At 39.0% G+C, this 14,112-nt stretch overlaps 1 protein-coding gene across 1 annotated transcript; it reads right to left on the bottom strand.

Moving 5' to 3' along the window:
- Positions 1-946: 946 nt before the first annotated feature.
- Positions 947-11,181, bottom strand: LOC139723303 (uncharacterized). The gene is made up of 7 exons (XM_071634563.1): positions 10,867-11,181; positions 6,143-7,744; positions 5,387-5,423; positions 3,886-3,959; positions 2,863-2,939; positions 1,868-1,950; positions 947-1,031 (listed from the first exon to the last, which is right to left on the bottom strand). The coding sequence occupies exons 2-7, from the start codon at positions 7,698-7,700 to the stop codon at positions 947-949; spliced, it is 1,914 nt and encodes a 637-aa protein (XP_071490664.1). The 5' UTR covers positions 7,701-7,744; positions 10,867-11,181.
- Between the last annotated feature and the right edge of the window lie 2,931 nt (positions 11,182-14,112).

Here is a 14,112-nt window from a genome sequence, read left to right as displayed (position 1 = left end):
AAGCTCCACACAAAGTGTACAGTGGCGCGAAAGAGCTCTCTCATTGGACAGCGCTTGCATCCAGCACTTGAACTTGGCTTGAACTACACGCGTGCCAAGAAACCGCAAGTGGCATCAAACCATTATGTAGCAGCGTAATGATGTAATGCAAGCGCTGAATGCAAGTGCTGTCCAATGAGAGAGCTTACTCTTGAAATTGCATGTTTTCAAGCTGATCAGCACTGACATCGATGTATATTTTACTGGTTCCTGACCGGTTTAAGCAACAAATTGTTAAGATATTTACATGGACAGAAAGATTAAGAGATAGACTACTAAATAATGCATTTTCATTGAGATGCAAAGTGAATTTGGTATTCTTTTGACGTCTTGAACGTGTACTGCACAAATTTCTTTTTTCATTATTTTCAAGCTCAAATTACGCTATGATATTTTTCATTTACAATAATTTGGGTAACATGTGAAGATAGTTTACATACATTTCTTTGAATTTGATACCAAATTTGTGAAAATAAGGTGTATTTTTGTTGCCGAAAGCCAAAGGACAAAATCCAATTACTCAGCTCATTAGTATGCAAGCCTCGAGCGGGCTTGCATACGAGTTGAATAAATACGAGCGAATTATGGGGTGCAGCGGTTTGACTGGTAACTTATCATCCTGGCAAATCACGTCAGACTGATAAATGTCCTGGTAGACCCCTTTGATATATTGCAAGCAAATTTACCTCTAAAGAAATAACATGGCCATAAATTTTAATAGTAACCATGTGATTCTAATAATGGTGACATACAAATCCACAGCAGGTGACTGTGGCTGTTGCCATGGTTGCTGCATTCAAATATATATTTGCTTTAATTCGATCCGTTTTGCTTCATGCTTTACTCGTTTTGTTTCATTGCACAGAAAGTCTTGACATAGATATTGAGTCCACGACAGCCAGATATCTCATTTATCCCTAACAAATATTACCTTGAATTTCGCTTTATCTCTGCAGTTATACAGTCTCACATTCCTTGCTCTGCATGGGAACCTGAAAAAGATGAACAAGTGTGTGCATTAATATACATATGGCAACCGGCCCAATTTCAGTAAGTGCAGTTTAATAAAAAAAAGAGAGGAAAAAATGATAGATGAATTAATGATAATCATTTCCTCCTCCCCCCCCCCAAAAAAAAATAGGTTAACCACCAATCATCTACACTATCAAATAAAAAACTGACGACTGTGTAAAAAGTAGTTACAGTTGCAAATCCTGTAAATGTACGATACACAAGCATTTGCTCAATACCTGATATAATCATTATGCCCCAAATCACAATCAGACATTTATGTATTAAAAATCATCAAGTTATGGTTATGCAGCATCATATATCATGCACTCATTAGTATTCTATAGCAAATGAATATTCTAAGAGATTTCAAGTAAAACCTGAAATTTGAGCATTTACTGAGTACATTTCTATTTCAACTTTTCACTCTCATTTTCTCATTTTCATTTCTCCAGTACAAGTTTTTGTTTTGTTTTGTTGTATTTCTTTTGTTAAGACAATTTATCACTATACGTGTATATGCTCACATATACATGATAGGATCACACACTCATCTAAAATTCCTTCTATACCAGCACCATTAAATGAAAATATAACCAGACACTCGAGGTATTCAGAAGTGAGGTTTTTATTACCGATCTCAAGTTGGTTCTATAACCACCACTGATGCAGATGGTGTTAACAACAACAAATAAAACCATGAACGACATACTGGAGCGGAGCAGTCCCCATCTTAACAGACAAACTGACAAGCGTGTGCACTGTACGGGCAAACAGAGACAGACACTCGTACAAAATGTATACCAAACTCCCTCACCCTTCATCTTGCAGCATGTCGTCAGTAGTCCTGACCACCTGATACATCTGTACCTTGGAGTCACTGTCAGGAATCATTGTTACCTTCAATAAATAAAAGTACAAAATATATTGTGAAATATTTCTGGGCTAAAACTAGAGTGTACACACATCACATCCATAATGACCTCTTCATGTAAAATACACCCTATTTAAAGGTACTTAAACCTACTTCACTCATTGAGGATGGGCTGATTTTGCTACAAAACGCAATTCCCATAGACACCTGCCCGAGTATAGTCAGGACTCGCCTTCAATAGGTTAAAACAGTTTTCTGAAGCAAATTCTCTACAGAGTCATTCCTGTCAAATCTGGATATCTTTATATAACTAATTCCAAATGCTTAAATATTAATCAGAAGAGTCTTTAGAAAGACAGAGTGAGAAAATCAATTTGGAATGTAATAGGGAATTAGATCAGCAGATAGGTGCCATTTGGAGATAAACAGGAAGTTTTGGGAAATTATGATAATTTCATGCAAAACAAGTTCCCTGGGGTTCATTTCCATTTTCTTCAGTTGTTCCATCAGTCATTTATTCTTGGGCTCTGCCCTGAACAATTTTATTTGCTATGCACATGGAAAGGAGATTCACAGACTCAGAATGTATTCCTGATGTTTTGTTTGGAGCAAGAGGCTTTCCAAAGCAGCAATGACAGCTCCTACAGTATATAATGTCACACTTTGTTCACCATACAGGAAGCCTATTCAGAGAAGATTTGCATACCTTGATTACATGTTTGCTCAATTTTCTTTTCAATTGCTTGTCAAGAATAGCAACTTAAAATGATGCAATGAAATTCTGTCCCTAAAGATGTCTGCTTGTTAGAGCACATCTTATCTTTTGGCATGCAAACCTAACCCTTTTCAAACAGTTCCACTGCCCATGGGCATCCTGATATTTTCTGGCACTTGAATACAAAAATTAAACCAGACATTGATTATACGATACAGCTTACCACTGCAGGCCAGTATCTTTGGTCACCTGGATTCAAAGCCCACACAACATCTTCCAAGGCAATGTCAGGAAGAAGGTCTGTATTTTGAGAGAATGTAGAGCAAATTATGATCTGAAGTATCACAGTATGACTCCTTCCAATACAAGTTCAGTCATTTAAGTATCTACTGGGATATAAAAAATCTGCGGGGCTGCTCCCATGCATCTTGTTCAAAAGGCTTGAAAGTGGTTAAAGGAACTAAACTTTTTGCAGAGTCTGTTTGCAATTGAATACTCAAAGTCCTTAAAAATGTAAGGAACAGTCCACTTTTTTCTTGTCATTCAACATATTGAAGTCAAGTTTCATATGTGTAAAACCAATTTGTTGAATATAGATTGGTAAAGTCTTATGGTATTTGTTCCTTTAGGAACCATATGGATCTGCTGTCCAACATCTAGCCAGGATTGAGCTCTATAATCACCAAAGAATGCCATTAAACAATCTAGAATCAGGGACAGTAATTTGAAAAAAAAAAGTTTGTCATATCACAATGCACAGTCCTTGGAAGAGCTTCCGCATATTACCATCACCACCACAATGATCATCATCATCATCATAACGTAAATCATTGTAATCATCTTGGATATGTCATTCTCTATGGGGGTGTGCACTGCCTTTTCAAAAGAATGCCACAGGTTCAAGCCCTGCTACAGTACTACAGAACTGATTTCTAAGACCCTTCATCCACAATGCTCCTGCCAACATAGGTGTTGAAAGGGGACCTAGAAGGAAGCAGAATGCTTAATTTGTGTGAACTACAAAGTTGCAAGGGTGGAAAGTTCATTGAGAGCAGAGTAATGGTACACATAAGAAATTGTGTATGTGTGAGAGTTTGATTCTGCACACCACAATTAAATGTAACATAACAATGTGGTGGAGAGGTGCTATGCAAAAAAGTGAATATCATATAGACATCATTATCATCATCACATATCCGCATCATCATTACTAATGCAAGCATGAAAGGCTTTAATATATGCTCACCTCTGGTTTTGGAATTTGGCGTTAGGACAGGATCAACTAGCTCCTCGTCATCGTCGTCATCATCATCACAAAAGCTACAAATCAGACAAAAACAAAAAAATTTGCTTCACTTCAATCTAATTTATTCCCTAGTCATGATACCAGCCCAATATTCTGGGAGGCATAAAGTACATGCACACACATGTATGTAGATCCTTGCATATGGTAATACTGATGATGATAAATGCTGCTACAGTTGTAGGAGCAATTGATTTATGATTTCCTATCTGTAAAACACGATATTTTCGCGGCATGAAATTTTCGTGAATTGGAGCCGACAGCCTTTTTTGCGGCATGAAATTTTTGCGAGTTGCCTCTAACATTCACTGCGTATAGTGTAGACAGGAACTTTCATGTGCATTTTAATTTTGCAAATCTTGGCTCTCCCGAAATTCGCGAAATCAACATGCACACGAACACTCCTCGTTTTACAGTATATGATCACACTGTGAATGTCACTTCATGCAATATTGATATTCAAAGTCTCATATCTTCTTTTTTCTTAATAGCCAAAACATGAAATTTCAGTCATCATACTCTAATCTCATCATTTATAAGCAATATGGGGTTATTTATAACACATGTAATTATGTCACAGATGTATGTGTAATGAACACTATTGAAATTGTAGAAAATAGCCATAGTGTGCAGTATCATATGTTTGATGGCATTGCTGGGGGGGGGGGGGGGGGAGGAATTGTAATGATGTGCCATACAGAGAATAGACAAATCAAATCAAATAAAATATCCATCACATCCCGACTTTATTCATTGTCTGTAAAATTTGCTTATAAAATTACAAAACATTGTCATACCCATAAATGCCATCAAATCTATTATACACAAGATCATTATGATGTTTGGGTTTCTTTTGTGTGGGTGTGTGTGTGTTTTGTTTTGTTTTTGTTTTTTGTTGGTTTTTTTTTAGGGATTTAAAAAAAGAGCTTGGCCAATGAAATACAACTGTTGTATTTCACAAAGCAGTATTATATTTGTAGATCAGGTTACTGATGTAATAAAATCCAAGGATAACTGTATAGGGCCTCAGTAACATGCTACAATTGTATTCAATGAATCTGTTCTACAGAATTCAATGAATCTGTTCTACAGAACATCTTTTTGATACTTTTCCAGAACATCAGTTGTTGTCACATGGGCAAGTTAGGTGCAAGCTTCCTGTTGGTAAGGAACAATTTTTGCTTTATAAACACAAGTACAGTGCACTACCATTATAACAAAAATGGTTGAAATCAATCAAAATTCTCATTGCAACATAGTAAAGATTCAGGTCCACAAATTATCATTGATATCAAAATCTTTATATACCTTACCATTTGGTATGTAACAAAATTTTGATACAACGAAAGAAAACTGCTGGTCCCGAGGACTTTGTTATAACGTGAGTCGCCTTTATTGAATTTGATTCTATCAGCAAGTAGGTCTATGACATTGTTTGACTTACCTGCTAAATCTTGTGTTCAGTGCTGGTGATGCATTTCCTGAGAAAGAAATTAAAGCTTTGATATGTAATAAAGCTGATCTAGAAAAAAAGGAGGAAATACAATGGAGGTTGGAAGAAATGTCAATAATGCTACAGGAATGCATACAAAATGTGAATCATTTTTTGTACATCTTACTATATTATAGCAAACTTGCAATTTACTGGGGGTGTCTAGAGCACTGATGTAATATTAGTTACAAGGATATCATATGCATGCCGCTGTCTGTGTCTCAAAAACTGCAGTTTCTGCACAAATATAATGTGAATGTGATGCACACGTACAATGTATGCATTTCTCCATTCAGTACAGTACTCCACGGTCGTGAATTTAACCACTTGCAAAATATTCGGGAAGTCCCGATTCGCGAAATTTAGACTCACTAAATATATGGCGTACAGCGTATACAGTAATTGACCACTAGGGTTTAGAAGTACATTGACTTACAAATTGGTGAAATGAGTAATTGACAAAATCATGCCACTTACTAACCTGATGAGGACGGACTGCTACAACACATATTTCCCATATTAGAAACTTGCCCAAGTATACTCTCGACGCGTCCTCAACAAGTTAATTGGTGAAATGAGTATTAACCTAATTTTGAATTGTCAGTATACGATCAATAAAGTCGTAGTGACAACTGCATAAAGAAGTGCTGCATCCAAACAGGTAGATATTTACCAAAACAAACAGAATTGTGTATTGCATGTCTTTACCTAATTTAGCCTCTGATGGAAAGCCTGTTGGTTTTGAAAGAGGCCAATGATCCTCATCCTCATCCTCCTCCTCTTCTTCCTCCTCCTTTGCTCTAGCCTCAACTTTGGTCTTCACTGAACACTTCCTCTTTCTTCTCCTAGTGTAAGGCCGCATTTTCCGCTTCACCTTTTTCGCCAGCCCCCCGTCGCATCCCGTGGAGTGAGCAATTTGACAATCCCTTTGGTCCTGCTGCACTCGATCTTTTCCAGAGCCAGCGTCGGGTGATGTGCTGCAAGCAACATCAGGGCTGGCTGCCAGAGCAGCAGTATTCTCCTTTCTCTTGGGTTGACGGTTGCCCTTTCTGCCACGCTTGCCAGCAGCCTTTTCTCTTTGCTGTGACACTGCATTACTTTCAGACTCACTTCCTGCAGATAATCCTTCCTGTTTGCAGTCAATAGGATGTGAGTGTGTTAACGAGGGACACTGTAATAAAGGAGATTCTGCCCCTGATTGTTCTAACCGCAAATTTTCACTTCCACCTCTCATTGGCTGACCTATGCTGGGCTTGCCATTGTGTGATGGAGAATCAGGCCCTTTGTTTGTCTCTTCCGAGGCTTCAGAGTTTCCTACAAGTTTTGGTGATTTTTCTCCTTGCTTTGAAGCATCCTGCTCTTCGTTTTGACTAAAATCCTGTATGAGTTGCAAAGAATTTGACCTTGTCACTTTTGTTGTAGGTGCCTCAACATTTTCTCCATCTGCAAAGCTGAGTGAAAATGTGTCCCCCACTTTCTTTTCTACACTTCCACTATCATCAACCACTGCTCTATCGCGCTGACCCCTTCTTGAGCGAAGGGAAGATTTCCTGCTTGAAACTGGCACTGCAGTATTGATTGTGTCTTTGCATCTTTCTGACTCATTTGGTAGGATTGTTCTATCCTTATTGCCAGTCTCACTCCCTACATTCATTGTCAAATCAACAGGATGCTCTCTGCTTTCTTTCAAGTTTGGCTTATGAGGAAGACTATTATAGTTATCAAGAGATGCAGCACAATCACTCACATTATCAGGATAACCTGCCGAGCACTGTACAGGATGCCCATGTTCGACTGTCTCATCGGAGCAGATGGTAGACGTCTCAGTTGCAGCATTTCTCTTAACACCTGTCTGCTCAATATTGTTGTTTGTCTTATTCCATTCCTTCATGGGAGACACGTCTCCATTTCTTTTGTGACCCACTACGAGCTCTTCTTCATCGCTGGAGTTGATGCAGGCAAGTCTGGCTTCCATCCCCTCAACCTTTCTGGGAGATGATTCAAGAGAAGACAGCTTTTCTTCGGGACTGACATCAACCGAATCACCACTACCTCCTACTGGCAAATACGAAGGAAGTAGTTCATGGTGGCAGTCTTGCGTGGTTTCCAGATACTGCTTGTCATCTACATCAGGACGACTCCTGGAATCTTTCACATCTGTAGCATCACGCATGGGCACAGAATGGATCTGCCCCCGAGGAGGTTGTCCTACAGCAATGGGGTCATCGTCATCCAGGCTGTCAGCAGAGTCATGAAATGATTCCATTTGTGTTTCTTCCACTCAAAGAGGCATGTTATGAACCCATTAACCTGCAATCAATGAAATAAAAAAAAAAAATGCAAAGAAAGTTATTCGTTAAGGACAGTCCTGTGAACTTGCCTTTGGTGCTCACATGACCTTCAAGACAAATTCAAGCATATAAATGATTCTTGCATCAAGACACTTTTGTTTTTTTGTTATTTTTGCAACTGATTGCCAAGTTGCCGTCATCAACATTTATAAATGCCGCTTATTCAGTGTCTGAGTAATAGTCATGATAAAAATTCATGGGCATACTTGTACATGATTGTATACTCAGTCAAGATTGGAAGCCACAATCTCCTGACTGCTGGACAGGCATCATATTCACTAGACTACTAAGCTTTCACAAACCTGATATCCACTATAGTTCTTATCCCTTCCAACAGCTAGTACTGCATCTATTCAAATTGTGACCGTGCATCACAAAACAAACAAAAAGTCACACCCCTTGATTTTACATGAGGTCTCAAAAAAGGTGAAATGGGTGAACCGAGTCAATCTTGAGTTTTTCATTTTTTTCTGAAAGAGCTATCCTTCTTCTTTGTTATTCTTAAATTTGGGATCATAAAATGAATGGGAAAGTGTGTTTTGAGCAGTGTTTCTACTACCCTTTTTGGAGGAGAGTAGAATGATCAGCTATGTCTTAGAGGTCCCCCTTTCATTTCTTGAAATCCTTTGCATACTCTTCACTTTCAAGTCTAATAACTAAAAGTTATAAAAGATAGTGCTACTGCTTTGAAACTTGGCATAAATTATGGACAGAATGTGTTAATTGAGCATGTTTAATTTCAGCTTAATCTGTTAATCCCTTCGTTGATACTCCCGTTGTTTACATCCTGTGTTTTGTCCCTCTCATCACCCAGCTCGCACGGCTTGGTATAAGATTAAAGGACAAGTCCACCTTCATATACATGTGAATTGAGTGAATGCAGCAATATTAGTAGAACACATCAGTGAGAGTTCGAGGAAAATCGCACAATCCGTTGAAAAGTTATGAATTTCTGAAGTATCTGCTCAGTCACTGCGGGATGAGAAGGCTACTACAGCTGATGATGTCACATGCGTACAACAGTATAAGGAAAATGTAAAGAGAATTTCACAAAATGTTTCTTTTTGAAAAAAGTGCACATCTCCTCGACTTGTCACTGACGTATGTTAAGGGTAGTATTATTCCCCCTTCCTTCTGAAAGAGGGAAGTCAAGCATTCTCTTATTATGCGAGAAAAGTGAAAATATGTTGATTTTCTCGGTTCACACTTTTCCAGAGTGTGTGCTTTCTTTCCAGTATTTACACGTAGATAGGTTAGGGGAAGCCCATTTGAATTGAGTTATACACCATTTTAAAGCTTAAAGTCTGCTCTTTCAGAATCTGCCCTTAACTACAAATCCATGTCTGGTGACTTTTTGTTGGTTTTGTGATGCAGGGTCACAATTAATCATTCTTGCATCAAGATTTGTTTCATAGTAGTTGTCACTGAATGACAAATTGCCCTTCGTCAACGAAGCTAAACACCTACTGTGTATAATCAGTGTCTGAATACATACCAGCTAATAGCCATAATGAGAAATCATGGTCCCACATACTTATGTGGGATTTGAACTCAGGACCTGCCTCTTGAGAGGTAAACAGGAATCACATCCACTATACATTACAAAGCTTTTGCCTGATAGCCAGAGATGGTTCTTATCCCTAACAGCAGCAGGTACTGCATGTACGTACACTTACGTATGCAAATCATTTCTGGAAGTAGGAAATCCATATTTTGTGTATTTATTTAAAATGTTTGTTTGTTTGTTTTTTATATTGGGAGGTTGTGTACATGTGAAGCATTAAAAGAAAAAGCTAGTCAGGTATGTGAGCAGGAGAAAAACCTCTGAGGCATGAGACTTGATTCCTTCCAGCTAGCCATGTCTTAATCCAGTCTAACATCTTTCCATTAATCCTGTGGGCCTTAATCTATGCAATTAGTCTGTCGTGTGGTAGTGTGTCGAAGGCTTTGGCTAGGTCTTCAAAGTGTACCACATCTAACTGTGCTACTGGGATTCTTTGAACGATGCAAATTGCGCTGCTAGAGTTTGTACACCCGCGCGGTCGACAGTGCCTCTTTTGCCCAGTGCTGCACCGACATTTCGAATCATTTCTGCGATTTCTACGATTTCTGCAGCGTACACGGTACAGGATTAAAAAAGGTGTCATTTTTGGTAAGTTGTGAAATATGTATGTCAATATCAATAGCTGAAAACGGTAGCTGAATAGATAAAGTTTTCATCTTATGTAGTCTTTAAAAAGTAACAAATATGGTGCAGTAAATTCAAAATAGAATCGGCGCCCCGGAATTATAAGATTACGTAGTGTCCACACGGTACAGCCCCGTCGCGACTTACACTTGTTACCAGTTGTGTACAGCGACAGGGCTGTGTATAGTTACTGTAGGTCTACAGTGCAGTGAGTGGACTCCCATTATAATGAAGTCCTTGGGACCGGCAATTTCGTTATAACCGTGTTGTGTTCGTTATAACGGGAGTGCACAGTAGACAATACTATCGGTACATGTAGTGTAAAAAACCTGCACCAAGGTTCAATCTCCCGTGACAAAATTCAACCGCTGGCATAACTGTCATGGTCATGCATTGCCATTTATTGTTTATTGATGCTTGTCTTGATGATAGTACGCTAATGATACTGATCTAACATTTAATCTAACAACATTAGCGTTACCGGAACATGCTAACAATCTTTTTTCTTTATTGCAACTATGGAAAGTGACAGACAAATTGTCCTTTTTCTTTTGACCTGTGATTTTAGAACTGTCTACTCCACGTACCGGCTAACATAACAATACTGTACTTTGTAACGTTAGACTTTAACATATTATGTTAGATATAGATCTAGATGGCTAGGCCTACAACATCAACAAGAAAGGTCACCCAAAAGCTCACTGAACATCATGATCAAGTGTGTTTGTTGTTTCTTTTTCTTCTTCCTCCTCCTCTCCTTCTTCTCCTCTTCTTCTTCCTCCTCCTTCTTCTTCTTCTGCTCCTCCTCCTTCTCCTCTTCCTACTTCTTCTTCTTCATCATCCTGCTTTCTAACCATGATAGACTCTACCTCAACTTCAAGACTCAAACTCACCTTGCATGATTGGCCGCATGATTGACGACTTGATCAGCTCTGGGTTAGGTTGACGTCCGTCCAGCGGGTCTGGATCCGGATACTTGCACACCGGTAAGAAAAGTTCACCAAGAAAAGTTCAGGTGACACGTAGAAGTAACTAACTAACTAGTAGTAGAGTGTCTTTTCCTACCAGCAGAATCTACTAAACCATAGCATGTTGGTACAACTAGCACTTAGAAGTTTCCTCTCGTCTCAGTATTTAAAGACAGACTTGACAGCGGCAAGGGCGGCGCGCGGGGAATCCCACAGCTTTTCCAGCTCCTTGGCCCTGGTAGACTTCTACGTACATTGTATATGCGTGTGTACGTGTACAGGTACGCTCGTTTCAAACGTGTGTTTGTAATTTGTGCTTCCCTCCTCTTTCTGTGTGTACAGGTACGAGGTCGCGGTCGGGTCGTGATCATGCTTGATTGATTTCGCGACATACAATTTCGAGCTTTTTTTTCCCGGTCGTAACGCCCTCTATCGTCGTGGCTGTACTCATCGCGTGCGACGTATCTTCGCAGTGTTATCTTCGTCGCCAAAGAGGTACTAGTATTCCAGTACACAACCAGATTTTTATCGTCACCACCTCATACTTCAGTGCTGCATATAATATTTCTTTTATTTTTGCAGTGGCGGGTCCAGAGGGTAGGGGGGGGGGGGGGGGGAGGGGGGCGCACCGGGCGTGCGTTCCCTTTTTATTTTTTTATTTTTGTCAATACAAAAGAAATAAAAAGTAAAAGGGGGGGGGGAGTGCGTGCGCTCCCTTTAATTTTGCATAGACGCCTCCCCCTCTACGGAATTCCTGGATCCGCCCCTGTTTTGCGTGCACAGAATTTTGTGTGTTATTACACTTCAAAGTAGCCTACTAAGTATAAGAAAACAGTCATAAAAACAAATTATTACGATGTTTTGACATAATCAGGCTGAAATCAGGCATATTATATTTTATGTATACTAGTACAATCATTGTTGGTGACATCATAAGCGTAAGTTTAGAATCCTATTGCAAAGTGTTTTTCAACATTGCCTTTATTACAATCTACAGCAAAGCGTATAGCAACAATACAATAAATAATACAGGGTCAGACTTTTACATTTGAACAGTGATTGGGATGAGGAATAAGAATGTTTTCAAAATGTATAACAAATTGCAATGAACAAGGATGATGACATGGCAGCCTCATAAAGAATGCATGAGTTTGGGTTCAAGGAAGCCGATCAAAAGAAGAAGGCACATTGTAATTTGGATGACTCGGGGAATAAAACTTTTACTCCGCTGGACTTGTGATAACAGGGCCGGCGGAAGCAGCCGGCGGAAGAAACCCGGAAGTGGAATATGAAAGATACGCCTTAGACCTTTTTTTTTTTTTCCTTGTCAGCTGATGAAACCCGGAAGTGGCTCCAAAAGTGTAAAGTCCCCCCCCCCCCCCCCACACACACACACACACACACACCTCAGTACTTTTGAAAACGTGGCGCCGGTCATGGACTATAGTACTGTAAAAGTTGATATTTTCGCGCGACTAATTTTTCGCGCTCGGCCGGTCAAGAAGAGTTTCGCGTGTTTTTAATTCGGCGGAATGAACTACTGCAACGTATGGCAAGTAAAAATATTTGTGTGCCTCTATTTTCACGCTAGTTTCTGGTTGCGCGAAGTGCCCGAAAATTTGAACACCGCGAAAATTTCCACTTTCACAGTATACTTGGCGACCTGACTCGAGTGTCCCTGGTTCCCAGGACTTTGCGGTGACCCATGCATTGGCGCCCTAAGGAGACGTCGCGAAGATGTCTCGGAAATGTTATGGTGACATCTCCGCGACTTCCGGACGAATGAATTATAATTTTGCTGTATGGTAAACGAGCAAATATTGATGGGGGCAAGTAAAAAGAGCCCAGCCGAGTGCGACACCTCGCACTGACATGGCGCCATCACAGCGAGACAAAAAGCTATGGAGTATACCCCTGCAACTTGTTCGTCTCTTTCTTGCTGAGAGCGTATACCTTTGGGGTCTCTCGAGTCGCACTGTGAGTGGCGGCGACTGATCAATGGCGATTTCATACAATAATGTTATTCATTTCGTATACGGGTATATAGGCCTACAGAAATGACAAAAATTCTCACATTTCCGCTGTAAACTTGCCTTGAAACCGCCCAAAATAAAAAAAAAAAGAGCAAATGAATATAAACTTGCCTTAAAACCGCCCGAAATAAAAAAAAGAAGCAAATGTTACCTCTAATTTGGTTTATAAGGAATATATATGGCTTTACCTGTGATAAGCTAAAAAGCACCATTTTAGCGAAGTTTATGTAACATATAAAACATGGAAATTTGCAAGGGCATGACATCATCAATTCGCTCATTTAAATTAAGAAAAATGTTTTCCAAAAAAAAAGAATAAATGTCAAAATGTCATTTCTTCCTGATTTCTTACCCAATTTTCGTCATCATTGGAGTTAGGGCATTACTTGGGGTTTTTCCCCTTTCTTTTGGAGTTTATTCATTTTTTATGTGGATTTCCTCTTCAATAGGACTTGTCCTTCTGCAGGCATATGAGAACTACACATAGTTTTTTTTTCCTTTAAATGTGAGATTTATAGATAACCATAATAATGGTTAGCCATTTTTCCTGTATTCATAATCATAACTGTCATAATCACAATTATAACTTGCACTGATTACTTTTAGATTTGTCTTACCTGAATAAGAATCTGCTGGATTGAAAGGAAATTCCCATGGGGAATTCCAGCCCAATTAAAAGTTAATGATAAGAAAAAATTATATCAAGCATAACAGTCAGAAAATGTGACAAAAGCTGTTAAAGTCATCAAAGTTTCTCTGTATTGTCTTTGCCAAACAGTTCTGGAACAGTTCGAATGAATGCATTTATATTCAGTGATCTGAAATGTTTAATTTAATTTAGTAAATGTGATAATTTTGCATTGATTCCCTGGACTAAATATGAAAATTGAATTTTCTGCTATAAAAAAGTAAAATTTTAATGTTATTCTTATGGCTGAGTAACATCAAATATTATTTGTCAGATCGCTCAATAGGATTTTGGTATCATCGATCATTTATGCATTTGAAAAAAAAAAGAAATTTAAGTAAAGTATCAACGTCCTAGGGTATAGGCCTATGGCAAGTTGTAAGGGGATGACATCATCAACTCACTCATCATTTGCATATTTACAAATGACTGTTTGTGAAATGTTTTGCA

Source organism: Diadema antillarum, unplaced genomic scaffold (genome assembly GCF_040938485.1).
Source record: "Diadema antillarum isolate AM-2024a unplaced genomic scaffold, OU_Dant_1.0 scf00000185, whole genome shotgun sequence".
NCBI lineage: Eukaryota > Metazoa > Echinodermata > Echinoidea > Diadematoida > Diadematidae > Diadema > Diadema antillarum.
The sequence above is the reverse complement of the archived record's forward strand: the minus strand, read 5'-3'. Positions and strand labels throughout refer to the sequence as shown.